At 40.7% G+C, this 23,862-nt stretch overlaps 1 protein-coding gene across 2 annotated transcripts in view; it reads left to right on the top strand.

Annotated features, from left to right (window-relative positions):
- Positions 1–23,862, top strand: part of PI4KA (phosphatidylinositol 4-kinase alpha) — a 162,254-nt gene that overhangs the window by 86,017 nt on the left and 52,375 nt on the right. The window contains exons 24-31 of one of the 2 annotated variants that reach the window (XM_088477832.1): positions 4,385–4,455; positions 6,266–6,390; positions 10,498–10,579; positions 10,877–10,960; positions 11,134–11,223; positions 21,209–21,328; positions 22,772–22,792; positions 23,643–23,735. In XM_088477832.1, coding sequence (XP_088333958.1) covers positions 4,385–4,455; positions 6,266–6,390; positions 10,498–10,579; positions 10,877–10,960; positions 11,134–11,223; positions 21,209–21,328; positions 22,772–22,792; positions 23,643–23,735 — 686 coding nt within the window. The remainder of the gene's footprint in view (positions 1–4,384; positions 4,456–6,265; positions 6,391–10,497; positions 10,580–10,876; positions 10,961–11,133; positions 11,224–21,208; positions 21,329–22,771; positions 22,793–23,642; positions 23,736–23,862) is intronic. The other variant, XM_088477833.1, reaches the window with a different exon arrangement.

Raw genomic sequence — 23,862 nt, 5'->3', positions numbered from 1 at the left:
TTTCATTAAGAAGTATCTTCAGCGTAAAGAAGAACAAGAAGTCCTGGAAGTGATTATATGGCCCCCACAGAGCCCTGATTTCAATATCATCGAGTCTGTCTGGGATTACATGAAGAGCGAGAAGGATTTGAGCAAGCCTACATCCACAGAAGATCTGTGGTTAGTTCTCCAAGATGTTTGGAACAACCTCCCTGCCGAGTTCCTTCAAAAACTGTGTGCAAGTGTACCTAGAGGAATTGAAGAATTGATGCTGTTTTGAAGGCAAAGGGTCGCCACACCAAATATTAATTTGATTTGGATTTCTTTGCATTTTGTTAATTGATAAAAATAAACTATTAACAGTTCTATTTTTTAAAGCAATCTTACTTTGCAGCAGAATTTTCACACCTGCCTAAAACTTGTGCACAGTACTGTGTGTATATATATATATTCTTATTTCTGCACTCACTTGGAGTATTAGGCAGAAGTTATCCCTCTTTTCTGTGTATACATGGCTGTTAAGCATCCCAAAGTGAAGCAGGAGACTGCGCAGGCTTTGCATTATGTATGTTCTAACAAATTCCGAATGGAAGCACAGATTAGGATGCCCTTTGCGCGGCATGCGCATGTCTGAGGGTTTGAAGGAGAAGCCTGTCTGGGTGAAGGTCTTGGGTGTCAGTCCTTTGATGATTTGGCCCGTCAGGTAAATAGGTTGACAGTGGTAAGTGTTTGACCATTCAGAATGGGACAAGGACTCGCCAGATAGTGTGAGAGGGATCTGATTATGGCTATTTGCCAGACTTTACAGATCTTGGACGATGTCCCTACTGGGGAAGGAACTTCCTCTGCCCTCTTCAGATGGAAGAAGAAGCAGATACTTGTTTTTCCCGCACTTTCACATTTTGAGGATGGAAGTTCTAGGAGAGGCTTGGACAAAAAGTTTAAGGTTATGCCAGATTTTATGCTTATGTGTCCTTTCCTGGAGGTAAATACAAATATGTGAGAGATGCCACCTACAGTAGATCACCCTATTGCTAGATTGACAAAAGCTACAGTCATTTCTACTTCAACTTAGGCAGCGTTGAGAGATTCAACAGACTATAAGATGGAGGCTATATTGAAGTTCTTTTTTGCACTTATAGGGACAGCTCTGTGGCCGGTTCTTTCTGTGACTTGGTCAAACAAGGCCATGGAAACATGTATTGATCAGTTGGCAGAGGGTGTACATTCCAGTATGGATTCATCAAAAATCCTTGTCATATTGGATAATGCTAAACAAGCTTCCATCTGTATTGGCTATGCATCTTTGGATACAGCCTCTTTTCTTTTGGGCATATCAGCCTTAGCTGTTTCTGCAAGGTGATGTATGTGGTCAAGGTGATGGCAGGCAAACCTGAAATCAAATAAAAACCCTGGAAACTATTCCGTTTGAGAGCAAGTGGCTGTTTGTTCCAGACTTGGATCCCATCATTTCCAAGGCAACAGGAGGTAAGAGTCTTTAGTTTCCGGTATTACCTCCAAGGGTTGGAGCTCCTAGGTTTAGTCCTTTTCATTTCCCTGGAAAGCATAGGGCTCCATCCCCAAGATAACAGTCAGGGGCCTATAGCCAGCTTTCAAACTCTGGTGCATCTATCAATTTGCTGTTGGCTGTTGAGCAGCAAACTTAACAGGAGTCACCCATTCTCCATCTGGGCAAGTGGGGAAGAAGGTTTTCCACTCTGTCGTCTCTAGACACCATTTTGGCAAGGATAATAAATCAAGATCACTTCAGACGAGGCTTTTGCCATGCGAGAATCCTGTGTGAGGTGGAGCTAAAAGTCCCAGCCATCGCATACATTTTCATTCCTGGGGTAAATGGCTGGAAAAGCTATTCTTCAGAAGTCCAACTGAATATCATTTTCTCCGTGAAGTCTTCCAGCAGCTTGTGGGCAAGTCGCGTCCAGCTTAAAGGCTGTCTATGGCATCTCGGTTGCACCATGGAGAGGAGAGCTTTGGTTCCATGGCTTGGGAATTGCAGGTGTTTTATGGTTGATGTTCTGGCATTTTGGTCTGTCAATTCTCGTCATTCACTGCATGGCGAAGAGCACAGCATGGTGCCTGCCTCTATGACCCACTTTTTTCACCACTTCGACTGACTTTCATGTGGTCACTTTTCCTAGCCATAGTCTTTTCAGCTACTGGTTTGACTGGCTGTGTGTTTTCAGAGCATACTCAGGGATTGGAAGCTGAAATAAACAGAATTTCCAAATGACTTGGAAAGTCTAAATCTTTGGTTTACTTTGAAGCAATGAGGTTCTACTTTTTAGTTTGGTTCTTCTGATTAGTGCTGTTCTGGTAGGTTGTTTTTTTAAAGTTCAAGTCTTAGACATCTCACTATTTTCTTGCAGAAAAATCTGCCTCTTTCCCCTGATGTGAAGATCTTCCTCTACAGCCTCCATTTACCCCCAAATAGCCCCTTTAGAATATAACCAGTAGCTTGTCCGCCTTACAGCACCTTCCTTTCAAACCTTTGGATTAAGTGGAGTTAGTGTTGCTTGCTTGACTCATTCTTCCAGTTGGTTAGAAGTTAGGAGAGTTTCAGAGTTGAGGGCTTTGTCTTGTAGATCTCCATTCCTGGTCTTCCCTGAAGTTGGATTTGTTCTTAGGGCTAAATCTTCCTATATGGGCCAATATGACATCTGTATTTGATCTTACTTGAGCATGGTCTTTGAAGAGGACTCTCTTCATTTTCTGGACATTGTGGATCTATGTCCATAGAGTTGAGGATGGGTGACCTTTTGGTACACCCACCTAATCTTCACATAGGTGGTTGGTCTGTGTCTTACCAAGCCCTACTCAGATGGACTACTCTGATAATTCACCCAGCTTTCATTGGGTACAATCCACTGTCCATGTAACTTGAAGAGCCCATTCCACCATGTCGATGTGGGCCTCCTGGCCAGTGTTGCACTGTTCCTCTGCTCAGTAGCTATGCTGGGAAACTATCCGATTTTCAGTGCACAATTTCACAATCCACTGTAGCAGTGTTTACCAAACTCATTCCTCAGGGAGCAATAACAGTGCATTTTTTCCAGCCTTCCTCACAGAATCACAAGTAAAATATTTCTCTCCACCTTTAAAATGTCTCAGCCAGTAATGAATATATCTGTTCACCAACTAGGAAAAATGGAAACCATACACTGTTAATGAGCCCTGAGTAATGAGTGTAGAAACACTGCTTTACAGATTTCATGCTTTGGCATCCAGTAATGACCAATTTTAACCATAAGCTGCTGTGCACCGCATTTCAGGGCATAACCTCCCTTAGGGATGACTTTGGAATGTCCCTATCGGTTTCCATTGTCCCCCTAGTTGTTTTTCTTCGTCCATTGGTGAACACTGTGCACCCTCCCTTTAGGATCTTGTTTTTCTGTTGTTTTTCTGTAGTCTTAGTTAGGATTGTGGTTCCTATTCTTTAATTTTCGTCTTGTCCGTACCCTTAGTTCTATACTTTGGAACTTGGTAAGAAAAATGATGAACACTCAGGCACCATCTGGGTAAAGTGGAGGAAGGATTTAAGGGGTTTGGTATTAGATACCGGCAGTCGGGATGGCGGCTGTCAAAAGACTGACAGCGCCCTCTCGATGCTCTGTATCCCGACAGGGATTAGGCAAGTATCCTAACCCTCTCCCCTTAACCCTCTAACCCTAACGCTCCTTTTCAGCATCCTAACCCTACCTACCCCACACCGTAAGCCCCCCGGTTAGTGCCTAAACCTAACCCTCCGTCCTTATACCCTAACGCCCAACGGTGGTGCCTAACCCTAACCCTCCCTGTCCGCAGCCTAACCCTAACCCTCCCTGTCCGCAGCCTAACCCTAACCTCACTCCCCGCAGCCTAAACCCCCCCCCCCCACTACTAACAACGCCCGCTATACTTACAATCGGGATGCCGGCTTTCGGGATTCTGGCGTCGGCACTTTCACTGATGTTGGCTTTCCGTCGCCGGTCTTTCAGGTTTGTGGCGCTGGGATTTAGGCAGCCGGCATCCTAATGGTAGGTATAATAACTGCATCCCGATTTAAGAGTTATAGGATGTTGTCCTCTAGTCAGTGTTGCAAGATCATTGACTTGTTCCCATGTGTAATACTGTGTATAATTTACTATTAGCAGACATCTTATTACTGTTCTCTCTAATACGTACATTTAAAAATAGAATAAGGTGTTTTCATGGTCTTTCGTCGATATGAATAATGACAAACTAAAGTTTATATTTATACCAAGGAAAAATGGCTAGTCCAAGTCTCAATTTCTGGCTATTGCCCCTCAGTTTGGTCTGAATGGTATCTTGACATTACTGCTTCTTTGTCAGGGGCTAGTAAGTAGTAAGTTGGGTAACAATGTGTGGTAATTTCTGTTTCCTGCAGGGATGATGCAGTGTGTTGTTGCAGTAGCAGACAAAGTATTTGATGCCTTCCTAGCAGTGATGGCTGATAAGGTAAGAACTGCTTGGTATGATCTATAATTTATGTAACCCTGATTCTGTTTGGGACCTGGGTACCTGCTGTGGGACATTACATAGGCTTACATAGGTAATCTTCTCAGCAGGAGTCTCCAATCATGTGAGTTACCTGTAGGCCTTGGTGTCTCGTGTACAAAACCACAGGGTGGCTAACTGAGGAGGTCTCTCACCTTTAAATCCATTGTTTGAAATCAATTTCAAACAACAATTACACCATATACACTGGACACGTTCTCACAGCACAATTGACGTGAATCATAATTACTACAGACTCCATTTTCAGTTAATTCCTGGGACAGAAATTACATGTGATGTGTTTTCAATTCCACAATCTGAGTAGCCTGTGTGGCCTCCTTATTTAAATGATCTGAACATGGTCCCTATTTTGCACGCTGGTACAAAACAATCATGTGTAAGCTCTTACGAGCAGGGCCTCTACCCTCTTGTGCTTCTCCTTACTTTACTTTCACCTACTTCTTACCCCCCACCAGGGCACCTAACACTTGGTTGCTTACGCTCTGTTGCATATCTAGATGTTATGGTCACTTATGTATCAATGTATATTATCCATGTCCTTGTCCTATTTTTTACTGTAAGTCCGTTGTCAAATTATTTGTTTATGTACTTTGTAAGGAGCTGTGGAACACTTGTGGCACCATATAAATAAACGATAATAATAATGTGTACACTGCTCATAATGCATTATTGTAGGAGACTGAATTACGTGGAAATCATTTAACCATATAAATGCATACAGAGATTGATTGTGAATGAAGGGCACACTGCCCAATTCCTGTGATAGACAAAATAGGCAGGTTTCCAATACTGTCAAGCCAAGCTTTAGATCGCCTTAGGACACCTGCGTTACGGTTTGACAGGTGTACCGCCCCAGTCAAACTCCCATCTGCCACTGTCCTTAGACAAATTAGAAACTAATGAGGTTTACTGGATGGTCCACTGGACTTCTCTGACACAATGAGGCACAGTAAGTGTCTCTGCTGTTTGCATAGAATCCGTAAAGGTGCGTACACACTAGACGACTCGCAAAAGATGCAATGTCGTCAACAATTTCCCTTGAACTCCCCTGCACTCCCAGACAAATGATATCTTGCATAAACTGTACAATCTGACAAACGATCTGACCAATGACCTTAATCTTGTTAATGAGATTGCAGTAGGCAAGATCTGAAGATGCGATGTAAGGCCCGCGGAGACGCTCATCATTATCATGCGTAGACACTCGCGATTTGGACATCTTTGACACGATTTGCGTCGAAATCGGGCAAATCGTGCAAAATATCGTCTAGCGTGCTTGCACCGTTACAGTGGTTCTGTCAAATCTGCTTTGGTTTTTATAGTATTTCTTGCTGTGGTTTTTACCAGGTTGTACATTCTAAAGTGATAGATGAAGTTGCTTTTTTATCTTAATCCTACTTAAAACATGTTTTAATCATGTGCTTATAAACAATAAACTGTAGAAGCTTATCTCCATGTACCCCACCCAAGAACATACCGTACATATGATTTCTGTTGTAACCCCTCCCTATCAGAAATTATGATAGTACAGCCGTTAGAAAGACATTTGATGTCTGATTGGCTGTTGTGAATTGTTGCTCTTTTTCACTATGGCAGTAAATTACTCCTATGATTGCATTTTCATTTGCATGTTATAAAAACATTTCCCGGTGTTTTATTTTCTCCTTTCTATACACTTCTTTCTTAAGTAACTATTACTTTACAGCAAGTTTAGAAGTGTTCTGCAATATCCATTTGTTTTCTGTTGTAGCCTAAAACAAAGGAGAACGAGGAGGAGTTGGAGCGCCATGCTCAGTTCCTGCTTGTGAACTTCAATCACATTCATAAACGCATCAGGAGGGTAGCAGACAAGTATTTATCTGGACTGGTAGACAAGTGAGTATTAAATGCCCATTCTAGCACCCTGCACCTGTCACAACCTGTGCAGTTCCTATTTCCTGCCTGGGGTGTCACTCTCTGCTCTTGTGCATCTAGCACACTCAGCTGATACAACAAACTGCTGAGATACAAACCACAGTGTGCTAGAAGCACCAGAGCAGAGAGCGACACCCCAGGCAGGAAAGAGGAACTGCATGGGGTGTGACAGGTGCAGGGTGCTAGAATGAACACTACATGTCTTTGTGATATATTTTTATATTTGTAAGTGTTCAGTTGGGAAGTGACATGAATCAAAAGAAAAGCAATCTTTGCCCAGTTTTATTAGTAACATTGTTTAGGCATTTATAACTTTTGTTGTATGACTCTTTTGTTTGGATTATTGATTTCCAAAGTTCGCAGCATTAACGTATTGTGACAGGAAGGGGCTTACTTTTCCACCTTGTTGGGAGCCTAAAAGATTTGCTTTGGGTTTTTCAGATTCTTAAAGTTCATCATTGGTTCAATAAAACTGTGAAATATAAAAGGTTGGAATTAGTGTATAGAATTTTTAGTGTAATAAAATTATCCTGACAGCTTGGAGCTCATGTATTGACCTAAATAACCCTATATTGTTTCGGAAAAAATCCGACGCACGTTTCTCTGATTGAGCTTTTTTTTTGCTTTGAAAAAGCTCCATCAGTGAAACGTGCGTTGGCTTGTACTGGACCCACATGCTCCACTTCTGACCTATATTTATGTGTAAATAAGATCTATCTACGAGTCTAAATCAGTGAGAGGTTGATGTAGGACAATAGCATATTAAGAGGGATAGCAGCATAATGTTTTAGAGCTGTTGGTATATGTCTCATAATAGAATCCCCTGACAGGCAGTGCTACAATTACACTGCACGGGATAACAACCAGACATGTGCTGTCTAATATAAATGGTGATCGCGTACACTCACATAATTAATATAACCAAATGTAAAAGGCATATTCTAAGTGCCTAGCACTATTGGTAACACTATCCGTAGACTCTTTGAATACAGCCAGTGCTACGATTGTGTTGCACAGAGAATCTGCAACACACATGCCGCTCTAGATGTAAGAGTGCTTATTAACGCAGCCACCATATTCTAGCATAGGAGACTGTTGGAAACTCGGTGGCTGTACTAAGTAAAGAATAATATTGTTGAATAAATATGTGGATGGAATACTGAACACCTGCTATATGTATGGATGAACATACAGTATATAGAGAATAGGTAACGCATGCCGCTCTATATTTAAGGGTGCTCAGAAATGCAGGCACTACTTCCTAGCAGAGAAAGCTGTTGGAGAGACTGCGGCTGTGTTACTCAATAATATGGTTAAATATATATGTGGATGCAATACTGAATACTGGGTATATGTGTGTATGAACATATATATAGAGAATAGGTAACGCATGCCGCTCTATATTTAAGGGTGCTCATAAACGCAGCCACTGCATCCTAGCAGAGAATGCCATTGGAGACTCTGCGGCTGTGTTAAACCGCGTATCCACTTGCCGATTGAACGATTACGACATCGGTCAATCGCTCATTAATCGTGCATAAATCGGGCAGTTTAACGTCGGAAACGACCAGCGATGCGCGCTCCCGCTGGTCGTTTTCGACATCAATCATCACCTGAACATGCCGGTCAATCTGCCGATAATGACAGATTAGGCATGTTCGGGGATGAGGGAGGGTGCCTGCACCGAACGACATATCGTTCAGTGTGGGCACCTACAGGATAAGGAACGACTGAACAATTACGATATTGTAATCATTCAAACGTTTCTCAGTTGGCAAGTGGATACGCGGCATTACTTAGAGAATAATATTGTTGAATATATATGTGGATGCAATTCTGAATACTGGGTATATGTGTGTATGAACATATACAGTTCTAATAAAGGATATGAATCAAACAAATATCCAATTCTATGAAAGTAAAAAATAGGATTATATGATAATTAACATATATGGGATATGAGTGAATATATCTTGTATTAATATACAAAAACAAGTGACATATATATATATATATATATATATATATATATATATATATACATATATACACATACATATATATGTATATATATATATATATATATATATATATATATTAGGGATGTGCAGGCTCGGATAGGTTCGAGTTTGCACGTGGAGTTCGGATTTTTCCCTCCAAAAAAACGGAACTCAGAACGAGGCAAAACGTCATCTTACATGGACGAACATCATCATTCCTGGACTTAAGTCCAGGAATGATGATGTTCGTCCATGTAAGATGACGTTTTGCCTCGTTCTGAGTTCCGTTTTTTTGGAGGGAAAAATCCGAACTCCACGTGCAAACTCGAACCTATCCGAGCCTGCACATCCCTAATATATATATATATATGTGTATATATATATATATATATATATATATAATATATATATTTATAAAGTAGAAAACAAGGGGGGGTAGCACTCACCAGTCTTCTTAAAAACATCTCTTTATTATATCTCAGTAAAAATTTTTACAACATTTCAAAATCCGACGTTTCGGTCCTGTGCATGGACCTTTGTCAAGGTTGACAAAGGTCCATGCACAGGACCGAAACGTTGGATTTTGAAATGTTGTAAAAATTTTTACTGAGATATAATAAAGAGATGTTTTTAAGAAGACTGGTGAGTGCTACCCCCCCTTTTTTTTCTACTTTTGCATGAAGGGGATTATTGTGATCCCATATGGGTGTGTCACCCCAGCAATTTATTATTGAAGACGAGAGTGTGGACCTTTTTGGATTATATATATATATATATATATGTATGTGTGTGTGCGTTTTATATATATATATATATATATATATATATATATATATACACACACACGTATGTGTGTTTTGATGAAGGAATCTACATCAGCAACACTCGCATTATCTATCCATTTCTTCCTAAATTTGGACCAGCGAATAGTATATTTTTCTATACAAGAATATACGGAATAAGTCTGTGGCATTATAGGCAATCTGCGGTAGTTAAGAATGTATAGCTGGATCTTTATTATTATTATTATTATTATTAACAGTTTCTTATATAGTGCAGCATATTCCATTGCGCTTTACAATTGGAACATTAATAGAACAAAACTGGGTAATAGCAGACAGATCTATATATAGGAAGGCCTTGCTCGCAAGCTTACAATATATAGATCTTTCTTATGCAATAAGAGAATCGATACATAATTACGGTGTTCAATTTATTGTTTTATAGTCATGCTAATAGTAATATAATTAAATCATTCTCCACTTACAGTTGTATAGCATCTAAACCAATGATGAACTAGTTGAATATTCTCCGCTGGTACGAGTGTTCTATACTTGCATTATGACAATAGTCCTTCTACTCACTGTTAAACCACAGGTCCATAGAAATAGAGAAGTAGTATATCATCTCTCAGTTAGATTTGTTTGTATTATTAGAAACTGTGAGCGTCTTACTGAAGGGAATTATCTAATCAAATTTTTTTTACATAGTAACCAATTATGGAATCTTCCCTCTGGAACCCTTTTAATATAAGATACTATTTTATGAATTCTCTATGTAAGAGACTCTCTGTTTCCAACACACAGGGGACTTTTAAAATCGTAAAGAATATCTGTGTTATAACTCTAACAACCTTATTTGGTGTAAGAAAGACTTATATAAGATCAAATTTGGAAACAGAATATTTTTATTGATATTCTGTGGATATTATAAAGAGATTTTTTTTCTCAAACAATATAGGGTTATTTAGGTCAAAACAGGTGCTCCAAGAAATTTATGGGTTAAAATGCAATACCCGCGGGTTATTTGACTAATAAATGAATATCTCCTGAGCTTTACTAGTGCTATAAACACGGAGGGTAATTGAATCTGCCCCATAGTGTGCAGATCTTGTATGAAGGAGATTTAAGGCCTATGGATAACGACTCCTCCGTACTTGTTCATTCCTAATGGTAAAAAGGACCATTTACACTTTTTGACCTTTTCAGTCATTCTTGGTTTATATCAAAACGTCCTACACTAGGAGGCAGCTTTTGATAATCATAATGTTTCTTACTTTTGTTTTTAGGTTTCCCCACTTACTGTGGAGTGGCACCGTTCTGAAGACAATGCTGGACATTTTGCAGACCTTGTCCCTCTCACTAAGTGCGGTATGTATAAATAAAAATTGCAAATAAACAAATGTATGTATTATAACAAGGGACATATTTGGTACCTGAAAATAATTTCTACAAAGTGGAATTGGGGGATATTTATATTATATGGGTGTAGTTTGAGACCAGATATCTCTGTTCAGAATGTATGAATTGCTTCCTTTCCCCCTGCTGCACTTGGATATGATGATATGCAGACTAATGATATTATCCGAAAAATGAATTATTGTAGTGCTTTGCTGTTGTGGTTTCAATTTTACACTGATGGCGAAAATGTTTGGGAATTTCTTTCAGGACATTCACAAGGACCAACCATATTATGACATTCCAGATGCTCCATATAGAATAACTGTACCAGACACATATGAGGCCAGAGAGGTAATAACATCTGCTATGAGCACCATGTTTTCTAAGCATCATGTACTGAACCTTAGCATACTTGTAAAAGGGGGTTATTGTCAAATTGAAATGGAATGTTCAGCAATTATATGGATGATGTCTAATAATCTCAAACGGTTCAAATTTGTCAATCAACTTGTGATTAATTACAGAGTATTGTGAAAGACTTTGCCGCTCGTTGTGGAATGATCTTGCAAGAAGCCATGAAGTGGGCACCTTCAGTAACCAAATCCCACCTGCAGGTATTCCTTTTTGAATTATATATATGATTGTGTCTCCTTCTTCCTACCGACACAGGCTGTGTGAGGGTTGTTATATTAAATTACATACGCCTTGACGTACAGTTCATACAGCATATTTATTTTAACCTGTGCATAGTAGAAACTTATTACAATAATTCGAACCATAGTAGTCCAGTGGAGCGTAGAGATCCATAGATGTTTGTGCTGCCTTAAGCACCTGTGTACTTAGAATGGGACAAGGCATAACATAATAGGTATTTGTTAAACAGATCGAAGAATCCTGCACCGGAATTTAGAAACCAAATCTTTAGAACCAACTGTAATAATCATAGATCATAAATCTGATATTTCACTGTGTTGGTGGTGCTCCCAGGGAAAAGTATACAACATACTAGTAACAAAAACCTCTAGACTAGAGCTAGATCAGAAATTTCCCTTGTTGGGGCACTCTTACTGTTATATGTAATGATATTATAATTAAAACATAACCTTTATTGTCATATAAATCTAAAATATAAGGGTTATATAGTAGACTCCAAACAGTGATTATGGGTCTCCCTTTAATTAATCAACACTCATTCCGGTGTTTTTCACTGCATGCATTGTTCCCTATTTTGTACAACCTTGCACTTTTAGCCCATGTATAAATCACTTTAAAAATAAGGCTGATATATATATATATATATATAACAATGCATGCAGTGGAAAAACACTGGGCAAAGTGCAATCAATTAAATGTATGAGAATCTTGTGAATATAATTGGTTTATAGATTAAAAAACCATTCTGATATGCAGCACACATCTACTCAATTTACGTATTATTTAATACCATACCATTTTTTGATTGTTAGTTGAGTATGACCAGCGATCTTTTATAAACAGCAGAGTAATAGATAGATTCTTTACCCTATGATATATTGAAGCACAGCGTCAATTATTATGGAGCGTACACTCCCAAGGTCCTAACTGCCACAGCACTCACTGGGGGCAACGTAGCCTTAGTGATTCTTTCTGTCATGAACAGCCCAGAAATGTTGTTGACTAATATTTGTTGCCAATGAGAGTGCCCCAACAAGGGAAATTTCTGATCTAGCTCAAGTCTAGAGGTTTTTTTATTATCTAATAAATAACCAGATATTTCTATACTGAATTGTACTGCAGAGTATTGCGCCTCTTGTGTCTGGTTTATTAATTTTCCTAATAGGTAACCAGATATTTCTATACTGATGCCATGTGCTATTGTTCTTAATGCCTTATTATTTGTAATAGTAGATAGTTTGTTATAAGGATTCTCTCCAGTCTATTGACTGAGTAAAGGTATGATTTATTTCTAGCCCTAGATGTTTGGTATGTGTTGCCTGTTAAGCCATTTTATTGCTAGCTTTCTTTTGGTTGGCCAATGGAAGTATTTTCATTAATTAGTGTCCACACTTACCTGCATCTCTGTATAAGTATCATTATCTAGGCTGTAGGCCTGGCTGGAGGGTGCTGTTTTTCAAAGTGCAGTTTTTTTTTAAGTGCTTAACTGTAGCGCTATACCGTCTTTATACCGAAGATAAACAGAAGGAGAATACTGTTAAGTTCCATCTTTCAACAATCCACTCAATATAAAGGTGCATATCCACTACACGATGAAAGAACGATTGATCGATAACGACATCGTTATCATTCATTCATTATACTGTGCAGTGGATAATGGGCCTGATTCAGAGCCGCTCGTAAGCGGCCGCTCGTTCGCTCCGAGCGATGTTTGCCCAACTGCGCATGCGTACGGATTTTAATACGCATGCGTGAACCAGTCAGTGCGGCCGAAAATCGTTTGTTCGCTAAATAGCGAATGCCTGCTATTTTGAGTGACAGAATGAGGCGTATGTGGGTGGTAACAGGGGAAGGTGCTTGAAAACGGGGAGTGGAGATCCGAACGCAGGCGTGCTTAAAGGTCAAAACGGGCGTTTTAAGGGTGTGCATAATTAATACAGCAGCGTCATTGACCACGTCACTGGGTTATTTTATAGCCAGAACTGCTCGCAAAATTGTGGTAGCAAAAACCAACCACAAGAATAGCGAGCAGTTCATACCCTGGTCGATGTACTCGATTAATCTAATAAATAGCGGACATGACGTAGTTTCCCAAAAAACGACCGCAAGTTTTGTTTGCTCGTTCAGACCTAGAGGCGTGAACAGACCGCAAAGAGCGAACGGTTCATTTGAATAGCCACCCCTATTTTCAGGACGAGCGAGCGCTAATTGCGTCTAGCTCTGAATCAGGCCCAATGTTCCCACACTGAATGATATGTCGTTCAGTGCAGGCACCCTCCCTCATCCCCGAACATGCACAACCTGACGATATCGTCAGATTGGGCAGTATGTACAGGCGATGACATGGCCAACAACGACCAGCGGGATCGCACATCGCTGGTCGTTGCCGGCATTCACTGCACAATTAATGAATGATAATGATGTCGTTATCGTTCAGTCGTCCATTTATATCGTATAGTGGATATGCGCCTTAAGAACAAATTTGCATTAAAAATTGTTAATTCAAAATCTCATCACAACATACCTCTGCTGTCTACATATCCAGGACTGTTACAGCTGGACTCCCCTGTGTGGTCACGGCAAGAACTCAACACTTCTATTGCTATTAATAATGCTGGCCTTCTGATTTTCACATACATCCCAATGCATACCGTATTTGTGCCTTTGTCAGTTTGCCTCTCCACTTGGAAATACTGTCTTTTATCATAGCTGTCTTGCCTATCCTCACCTCACATCTTTTATCTGCTTACAGTCTACTTTATTATTCAAATTCTGCATTCTATCCCCACTTTTATTCAGCTCAATAACAAACGTGTGTTAATGTGCATACATATTTACCAACACTGTTCTTTCACTTGCATTTCTGCAAATCTCTTGCACTTTCTCTTGCATTCATATTTCATTTATATTTCCAATATTCGTCCCTCTAGTTTACTTATCAACACTATGACAAGGTTTTCTTCCACTCCCTCCTTCACTCAGTCTTTACCTAATCCTCTGTTATGCCCCCTGCTTCCACCTTTATCCTTTCCCCCTTGTCTCCTCCACCTCCTCCTCCCCTTCTCCCCCCTCCTCTGTCTGCCTACTTTCCCCTCCTCTCCCAATTCTCCACTTTCATCCTGCTCTACCCCTCTTTGTCCTACTAACCCACTACTGTTCCCCTCCTCCTACACTCCTCTCCCTGTCACTTCACCCCACTGCCATCCACAACTCCCATCCTCCCCACCTCCTACAGGTTCCCTTTCTAGCTCAGGTGCCTGCACCATCGCTACACTTTATTCATATCAATCCCGCAAATTAATATCACCTCCACGCTACAGCAACCCTAATAATCTTATTCACATCTCTCCCACGAATGCTATCCTTCTATCCTGTGCCCTCTGGAATGCCAGGTCAGTCTGTAATAAACTGGTCCCCACCCATGACATTTTCATCTTCAACTCTCTACATCTCCTAGCCATTACTGAAACCTGGATTTCACCCTCTGACACCACTTCTCCTACTGCTCTCTCCTCTGGGGGTCTCACCTTCTCCCACACACCCGGGTCTGGGTGTCACCATGGTTGTGGTGTTGGGGTCCGTCTATCCGCCAGTTATTCCTACCAGCTAGTACCATCTGAACCATTCCCTTACATTTCCCACATTTGAGGTTCATGCTATACGCCCCTTCCAACCAGTACACCTCAGAGTAGCTGTCATTTACCGTCCCCCTGGCCCTCCCTCCAAATTCCTTGACAACTTCGCTTCCTGGCTCCCTCACTTTCTCTCCTCAGACCTTCCCTCCATTATCCTAGGTGATTTTAATAGTCCAATTGACATTCCCACAGAATCCTCTGCCTCTAAACTCCTTACTCTCACATCTTCATTTGGTCTCTCCCAATGGACCTCCTCACCCTCCCATGTGAGTGGGCACTCACTTGACCTGGTCTTTACTCACCGTGGTGATATTTCTGATTACTCCAATTCCCCATTCCCCTCTCTGACCATCACTTTCTCTCTTTTAACTTATCCCTCTCTCCTTCCCTTCCTTTTACCTCCTAAGGCTACCATTACTAAGCGTAATATTGAGGCTATTGACACTGTTGCTTTTTCCTCCCTGCTGGACTCGCTTCTTTCCCCTATTCTTTCCCTCCCCTGTCCTGAACAAGCCACTTCCCTGTACAATTCCTCCCTTACTTCTGCTCTTGACTCTGTTGCTCCAGCAATAACTGCTCACCCTCGCAGATCCACACCACAACCCTGGTATTCCAAATGCACCAGATACCTGCAAAAGTGTTCATAAATTGCAGAGCGTCAGTGGAGGACATCACGCTCTAAGGCAGACTTCCTCCATTTCAAATTTATTCTCTCATCCTACAGTGCTGCCCTGTCCCTCTCCAAACAATCATATTTCAAGAACCTCATCTCCTCCCTTTCCTCAAACCCCCGTCGTCTCTTTGCTACTTTCAACTCCCTCCTCTACCCATCCCCTCCTCGCCTCCCCTCCTCACTCTCTGCCCTTGACTTTGCCACCTACTTTACATCTATCCCTTCGCGTCTCCTCTGTTACCTGTCTCCTTCTGTCTGTTCCCATCTTGCCCAACTCCTCAATCTCTCCCTATCATCTGGCACTGTCCCTTCTGCATTCAAACATGCCCTTGTCGCCCCCATTCTTAAAAAACCTACCCGTTATCCTATCGCATTCACCAACTACCGACCCATCTGTCTCCTTTCTTTTGCTTCAAACTCCTTGAGCGTATTGTTTATAACCGCCTTACCACCTTTCTTTCCTCCCACTCTCTCCTTGACACATTTCAATCTGGCTTCTGTTCTCTCCACTCCACTGAAACTGCCCTTGCGAAAGTATGCAATGACCTCCTTGCTGCCAAATCCAAGGACCACTACTCTCTGCTCATTCTCCTTGACCTCTCTGCTGCATTTGACATTGTAGGCAACCCTTTCCTCCTGCAAATCCTTCACTCTCTTGGTCTACATGGCACTGCCCTCTCCAGGCTGTCCTCCTACCTCTCTGATCGTTCCTTCTCTGCCTCCTCTCATGACTCCTTTCCCCCCCCACTTCCACTACCAGTAGGAGTTTCCCAAGGTTCTGTTCTTGGCCCTTTGCTATTCTCCCTATATGTTCTCTTTAGGTGAACTCATCAACTCTTTTGACCTCCAATATCATCTCTATGCTGATGATACTCAAATCTACCTTTCCACCCCTGACCTCTCCCCCCTCTCTCCTCATCCATTTCTCCAACTGTCTCTCTGCTATCTCTTCCTGGATGTCTCAGCGCTTTCTTAAACTTAACATGTCTAAAGGAGCGTACACACGTAACAATTTTTTGAACGATTTAACTATAACGACGTCGTTATCGTTCAATTGTTCAAAAAAATCGTTCAGTTTCTGCGTTATAACGATGAACGAAAATCGTTCAAGCGCGCTCCCATTTGTAGTTCATTTCAGACTGTCCAACATAACGATTTTCATTAAGGGAAGGAACATTTTTCGTTCATCGTTGTAAAAATCGTTTATTACACTTCAAAAAATAGTTCACTTTTTCAAGGGAAAATCTGACAGATAATCTGACAGAAAATCATTGGTTCCAAAATTGTTAAGTGTGTATGCACTTGAAGACTGAGCTGATCATCTTCCCACCCGCTTCCATTACCTCACTTCCCACTATTTCATTATCTATTGATGGCACAACTGTCTCCTCTAGCCCCAAAGTGCGCTTTATCCTAGACTCCTCCCTCTCCTTTAAACCACACATTCAACACCTCTTGCTGTCCTGCCGTTTCCATCTCAAAAATATTTCCAGGATTAGACCCTTCCTCTTCCTGAATGCTACTAAAACACTCATCCACTCGTTGGTCATCTCCAGATTGGACTACTGTAACCTTGTCCTAGCTGGCCTCCCAGTCTCCCACCTCTCTCCACTACAATCGGTTCTCAATGCTGCTGCTCGCTCTCATCCCTACCAGACTCGCCACCTCTCTACAGATCTTCAAACGGGCCCTCAAGACCCATTACTTCATCAAGGCCTTCCATGCTCTTTCCTCCCTGTCTACCCCATCTGTGTCACGCCTGTCTGTCTACCCCGTCCCTTTAGAATGTAAATTCTCACGAGCAGGGACCTCTTCCCCCATGTACTTCTCTTTACACTTTCTTCTACTCCTTACTGTCCACAAGGGCACCTAACAGTTGACTGATAACTCCCTGCTGCTTATTGTGAGTGTTTTAATCACTATTGCAGCATTGTATATAAATCATGTCCTTGTCCTGCACTGTAATGTACTGTAAGTTACTTGTTCACTTATTAGTTTATGTACTCTGTAAGGCGCTGCGGTACACTTGTGGTGCTATATAAATAAAGGATAATAATAATTACAGAGAGCCCCCACAGTAGCCCTGTGCAGGAGCTAGTATAAGAGAAGAAGTCCTGCTGTATGTGGAGTGCAGCAGGGACAAGAAGAACCAAATTGTGGAAGTAGTCTCGGTGGCAGATTTAAACCATCCCAGATTTAGTGGACCAAGGTGGAGAGGGGGCTGCTCTCCCCCTCTTCCCTGACAGACCAAAGCTAAAACACACAACTTCCTTTGAGTACAGTCGCAGAAGTACAAACATGGACCAGGGTGATTCACTTGTAAAATAAGTAAAACCAACTGACTGTCCAGGAGATCTTATGACACTTATGGGCGACCTCCCAACCGATTTATTTCTTGGAAACAACCTTGAACAAGGGATGAATATGGACTTTTTTTAGTTCCGTGTTCGGTTCTCCCATCGGCAGCAGTGATTTAGACAGACAACCTCTTTAGAAGGATAGATATGTCTCCCCCTAAATCTTCCAGACCACAGTTTCCTAGTGGTAGCTCACAGGTTAAGAATCTGCAAACATTGATGGCTATTTTACTAAAGTGAGCATTTCGACTCTGCTGCTATTCAGTTACTGAGTTCACGTTTTGAGTATCGCATGATTCATGTGAGGTGAGCATGCCAGAGAGCCGACATGTGGGTGTGGGGAATGCCAGCTCACCCCAGTGAGTGGTGAGCCAACAGTGATCAACAGGAAATGCAAATGGAAGTGGTTGGGCACCCTCCCTCATCCCCGTACTTGCAAAACCTGACTATAACGTCCGGTTGCCCTGCAAGTATGGATGATGAAAGACATAGTTAACGATCCGCGGGAACGGGCATCATTAAAGATGCCTTGCATACACACTGGACGATATTGAACGCGATGAATGATAACTATATTGTTATTGTTCATATCGTCCAACTTATCGTCTAGCGTGTATGCAGCATAAGCTGTGTACACTTTACTCATCCTAAGTGACTACAGCATTATCTGCCTGTTGTTCTTTGTAGCGTTGTTTATTTTTATGTAAAATAAACATGTAGCTGTTTGGTTTGTTGACACGACCCCTGTTGTTAGGACTTCTGCTCTGCCAGGTGCCTAATATCATAGAGGAAGTAATTTATCTGCTCCTTGTCGGTAGTGGGTGAACATTGTAAGCAAGTGACTCGCTGGCTGCATTTTTTTCTTACTGTACAGCTGACTGTAATATTATAGTATAGACTAGAGCCTGTTTTCTCCAATCTAGTTTCAGCACAGCAGGGTGAAGTAGTTCTGTTACACTTTGGATATATTTTTTAATATGAAAAACGGGTGATTTTCAAGACATTATACAAACATGGGAGGTGCATACAAAAATATGCGAAATCTCCTTGTATGGTAATTGTGTGGGTTTTGTAAATACATTTCATGACATGAGGGAAAAATGGCTAAAACAGCGCATCCACAAGAACACCATTACTGCAGGTAATTGAATTAACTCCTTAGTGGAGTCAGAGCCAGGGAGGAGAGGGGCGAACCCCCTCCCCCAAATCTCCCTTATTTTGACAATGCGTGGATAGTGGTGAAAAATTTCCTGCCACAACATACATTGTTAGGAGTGGGAACATGACTTATTCACGGTTCATGATAAGGAAATCAACCTGGACTGGTTAAAGGCAGCATTGTGTAGTACACTGCATTGAAAGAGCGGAGATGTTTTGTATATTTACCAGCTTTTTAAAAAACTATTGATAAGCAATAAACATTACTATTCATAAAGATCCTGCTCTATTCCTGCAAGATTGCTATACCTGATGTATTTCTGTGATGTAGAGATTAGAGTTTAACACTCATCCCTCGGCTGTCTCAGTTCAGCACCCTGAATCAATGTCCTGCCCACTAACCAGCTATCTCGATTCAAATGAAACATTCTGTAGGATCCAGGCACATTCACAAGCAAAGAGGTGCGGCAGCGGCTACACAAACCACCATGAATCAAGTGGTTCCAGATGTTGCTGAAGGGAGACTGGTGGTGGCCACTAGACTCCTACAACTCTACAACCGGGGACACCAAGGTTATGTGCAGTTGACACTTAGAGGGGTATTCAATATGAAACGTTAACTTCACTGTCGAAGTTAACGTTTCATATCGGAGTTTTTACCTGCGTTAAAGTATCGGGCGCGCTCCCGCTTATCCCCGTATTCAATATAAAATTAACGAAAACGGGAAACTCCGAAGTTGGATTTGCGTAAAGTTACGAATTTTTCCTTAAAAAAATTGTAAGACCCCCCTAAAGTTGTAAAAACATGGGGGATCACTATGGGTACCCCCGTATTAGCCTTTAAATGAAAGTCGGGGATTTAAATAGCCGCAGCAGGTGTTTTTTTCCCGACATTGAAGAAGTGATGCAGAAGAGCACTTAGGTTATTTTTTTCGTTTTTTTAAGTGGTCCCATCAAATTTGGGGTACATGAAAATGGGTACTAGCATATTTTTATGTCCCTAAAGTAAGTTTTAAAAAATTCTGCATTGTGCACCTGCCGCTATAATTCTATTCTAGAAAACATCTGCCGCATACTTGCAGAATAGCCCTGAACCTATTTCCCTATTGTTTAACAATTTTTTTTTTCACCCCAATTTTTTAATTAATTTTTTGGGGTGTCCCTATTTTTTTTTTTAAACGTTTTTTGACACAGTTCTTTTTTAAATGTAATTCCCAGGGGTGCAGGCTATGTTTTTTAAGCCTGCACCCCTAAACCCCAATTCTGCACTTTTTTTCGACACCTATTCAATGGTGAAAAGTTATCCCCGTTTTTTATCAAAGACTTTTCAAAACTGCGATAAGTCTTTGAAATTGAATACGGTGTAAAAGTAAAACCTGCGATAATGACGTCATACCTCCGGTATTAACGCAAACACGATGTTATCGCTCCCATATTGAATACCCCTGTTAAAGTCAAGTAGCACCAGTGAGAGTGGTTGGTAACGGGATTGCAACAGACACTGAGTCACCCCAAGAAAAGTTTGCAACCCACCCTCCCCAACACAGTGGCAAAGTATGCCTATCCGTTACAGAATTTATTTTACCAAGTCATTGGAAAGAGATATTTAATCGCCCTTTATGACCAACTCCATTTCTCTCTCTACAGTGAGGATATATTTTCTATGTTTAGTCCTGATTGCCTGTTACGTGGATGTCTGTAATTTTCATCTGTAAGATATTCCAATAGAATGACACAGGTTTTTGTTTCACAGCTTTGATTTGGTGGTATTATAACTATTTAAACCATGTATTTGCAATAATTAGTGCATGAACAATGGCTTGAATGTAGATCATACACCTTTTGGTGTACTATATATGTTTACCACAAATTTTATTGTATTGATTTTATGTTAAAACTTATATTTAAGATATGCAGAATCTTTTTTCTATGGGATTCAAAATGGGATTTTAACTAGGATCTCCTGCATGTCTCTCGTTGTCGCTCAGTACTTTTAATCATGGAGTTTAACCTTCTCCTATCTATGCTAATTAATATATTAGATGTTTAAACAAGTAAAGCAATTTTACAAGGCAATGATTGGTGTGTGATGTGAGAACTGCTCTCTAATCCTGACCTATAGGAATACCTGAACAAGCTCCAGAACTGGATGTCTGGTCTATCTCAGCACACAGGCCTTGCTATGGCCACTGAAAGCATATTGCATTTCGCTGGTTATAACAGGCAGAACACAACGCTAGGGGTGAGTAACAATCTTTTTCTGGCTTACAGCAATCACTTTATGCATTGGCTACTGTAGAATGATATTAATGTTAGTCTAACTAAAGTGTTTTTCTTTTCTGTTTACTATTTTATATATTGTTTTCTATAGTGCGTTCACATACATTTTAGATACCATACGCTGGCCATTTTGATATTCAAGGTGAACTAGCACTTTCCGCTTACAGAGTAATGTGTTAAATTCTCTGGAGTAACTTCATAGTGCATGCGATTGTCACTTTTTCAGCAGTTCGCTATAAAGATATTCACCATATACTTTTTATTGAAAACTATTAGTGTAATTTGCTGGCCATTAGAAGGCACTGCCCCATCATAATTTAAAGACCTATTAATAAAACAAACCAATATTTATAATAAATCCTTAGCAACAATCTTGCATTGATTTAAAATGTTGATGCATGTGCAATATGTATTGTAGTTGTACATCCGTCTTCCTGTACAAAATAGATTTCTTGTTTGATTTGAATACTTAAGCTCCGTACACACGGAGCGAATTAACGATCAGACAATGATAAGACGATCGTTGTCTGATCGTCCTGCATGTGCTGGATCAAACATCCAGCACATGCAGCAACCCCCCCAACTACTATAACGTCCCTATAGTAAACAGGCTAACATGGTCGATATCGATCATGTTGGCCTGCATGCACGGGCGATGGTCGATATCATTCATATAGTCCTGTTTAATCGTACCGTGTGTACGCCGCATTAGAGTTTTGTAGTTTAGTCTATTTGCAGGTACTCTTATTGATACACAAAACATTTATTATCATGTCATTGTCAGATAGTTCTTGTTATTGACACCACTTCTTGTTTTTTTGTGGTCGGTTGTTTTTCTCCTGATAGATATAGATATACAATAAAATATAAACTACAATATGTTATGTGATGTCTCCTTTACATAATGTTTAGTCTTAAAATGTAGTGTTTTGTGTACAGCAACATCAGGGGATGGAGAGACTTTAGGTTGGTGGTGCAGGCTAGTGTGCTGATACATGATAAATAACACCTTTAACTGCACATATGGCGTTTCCACTATATTAGAAGTTCTCATTTTACTCTTTTCCTTTTTACTTAATCTATGTATAAGAAAATGTAGGTAAAGCAAACCTTTCATTTTTAATTATGGAGGAGAGAAGCTAGTCCCTTACTGTTATCATAGTCTCAGAGCCATAGTGGCATACACTGGTGCATGTACTGTGATGTGCTTCGTTACATGTTAGCACGGCAACTTGTTCATCATTTGTTTGTGTTTGTTATTGTTTATTTATTTTCACCTTGTGTCATTTCACTAATGTAACACCATTACATTTTCTCCCATTTCCTGCACTGATGATGTGATCTCATTATCCATGTGTTCCTGTTGCCCTTGCCATGCATTGTCTGTTGTTGCCCTTCCCTCCAGTCTCCAGCTTCCCCTGTCCAGGTTTGTTCTAACACTCACCATTAGCCACTCAACCTGTCCTCGTTTCTCAGCCAAGGCAGTTCTCTTTTCTTGGTATTCTCTACCAGTTTTCATCTGCTGGAGCCTTAATTCACTGTCTTGGAGTGGTGAACAGCATTCTGCTTTATTGCACCTTGGGAGATGCATGGGTCACACTTTGTGGGGGCTCTTCTGGGGGCGTTCTATTAATCCTTTCTGTCTTGTTGCAGGCGTAGTCAGAGAGCAGATCGTTGGGGGCTACAGCTTTTGTGTACTAAAATACCACTCATAACCACATGTGTATGGAACACCATTGAGCTAGGATATTACATTTTTCTTTATTAAACTACATTTACAAAAATAATTGGACATTTACAAAAAACTAGTGCAACCAAAAAAAGTTATTGTAGCAACCAATCAGAAGTTGTCGTTTTTCTTGTTTGTTTTTGGGAATGAAATCAAACTCCTGATTGGTTCTTAAGGACATCACCACATTTTTCACTCTACAGTCGTTTTCATGTTCTAGTGACAATAAAACAACCACTAAACTGTACATCTTGTCCATTACTCTATGCAGATTTTGTTAAATTACATATAACGCTGTCGCTAACTTTGTGTCTTTTAGTTTATGTTCTGAGCTTTGGCTGTATAAAATGCCAATATAATGATTCCAACTATTTGAATAAATAATTGGTAGGGGGTTTTCAGAGAGTATAGCCCCCTGCGACACTTCTCTCTGCTCAAAGCCAGTTTTACTGTCTGCATTTTGATGAAAACTTTGCTGTAACATAGAGCAGGCAAACACTTAATATCACTTCGTATTTTTAAATGTTTCACTTCATGCTCCTTACAGGCAACTCAGTTAACAGAGCGCCCAGCCTGTGTCAAAAAGGATTATTCCAATTTCATGGCATCTCTGAACCTCCGTAACCGCTATGCTGGAGAGGTAAGACGCTCCCTGGGTATGGTCACTCATGACAAACCAAATTTCACCACTGATTGGGATCCATTTATAACCTGCCATGAGGTCTTGTTAGAAAGTGGTGTATTGGAATATGTTCATTGGTCAAAAT

This window comes from Taudactylus pleione, unplaced genomic scaffold (assembly GCF_031769625.1).
Source record: "Taudactylus pleione unplaced genomic scaffold, aTauple2 ptg000205l, whole genome shotgun sequence".
NCBI classification, from domain to species: domain Eukaryota; kingdom Metazoa; phylum Chordata; class Amphibia; order Anura; family Myobatrachidae; genus Taudactylus; species Taudactylus pleione.
Note: the sequence above shows the minus strand (reverse complement) of the source record. Positions and strands in the feature narration are given on the sequence as shown.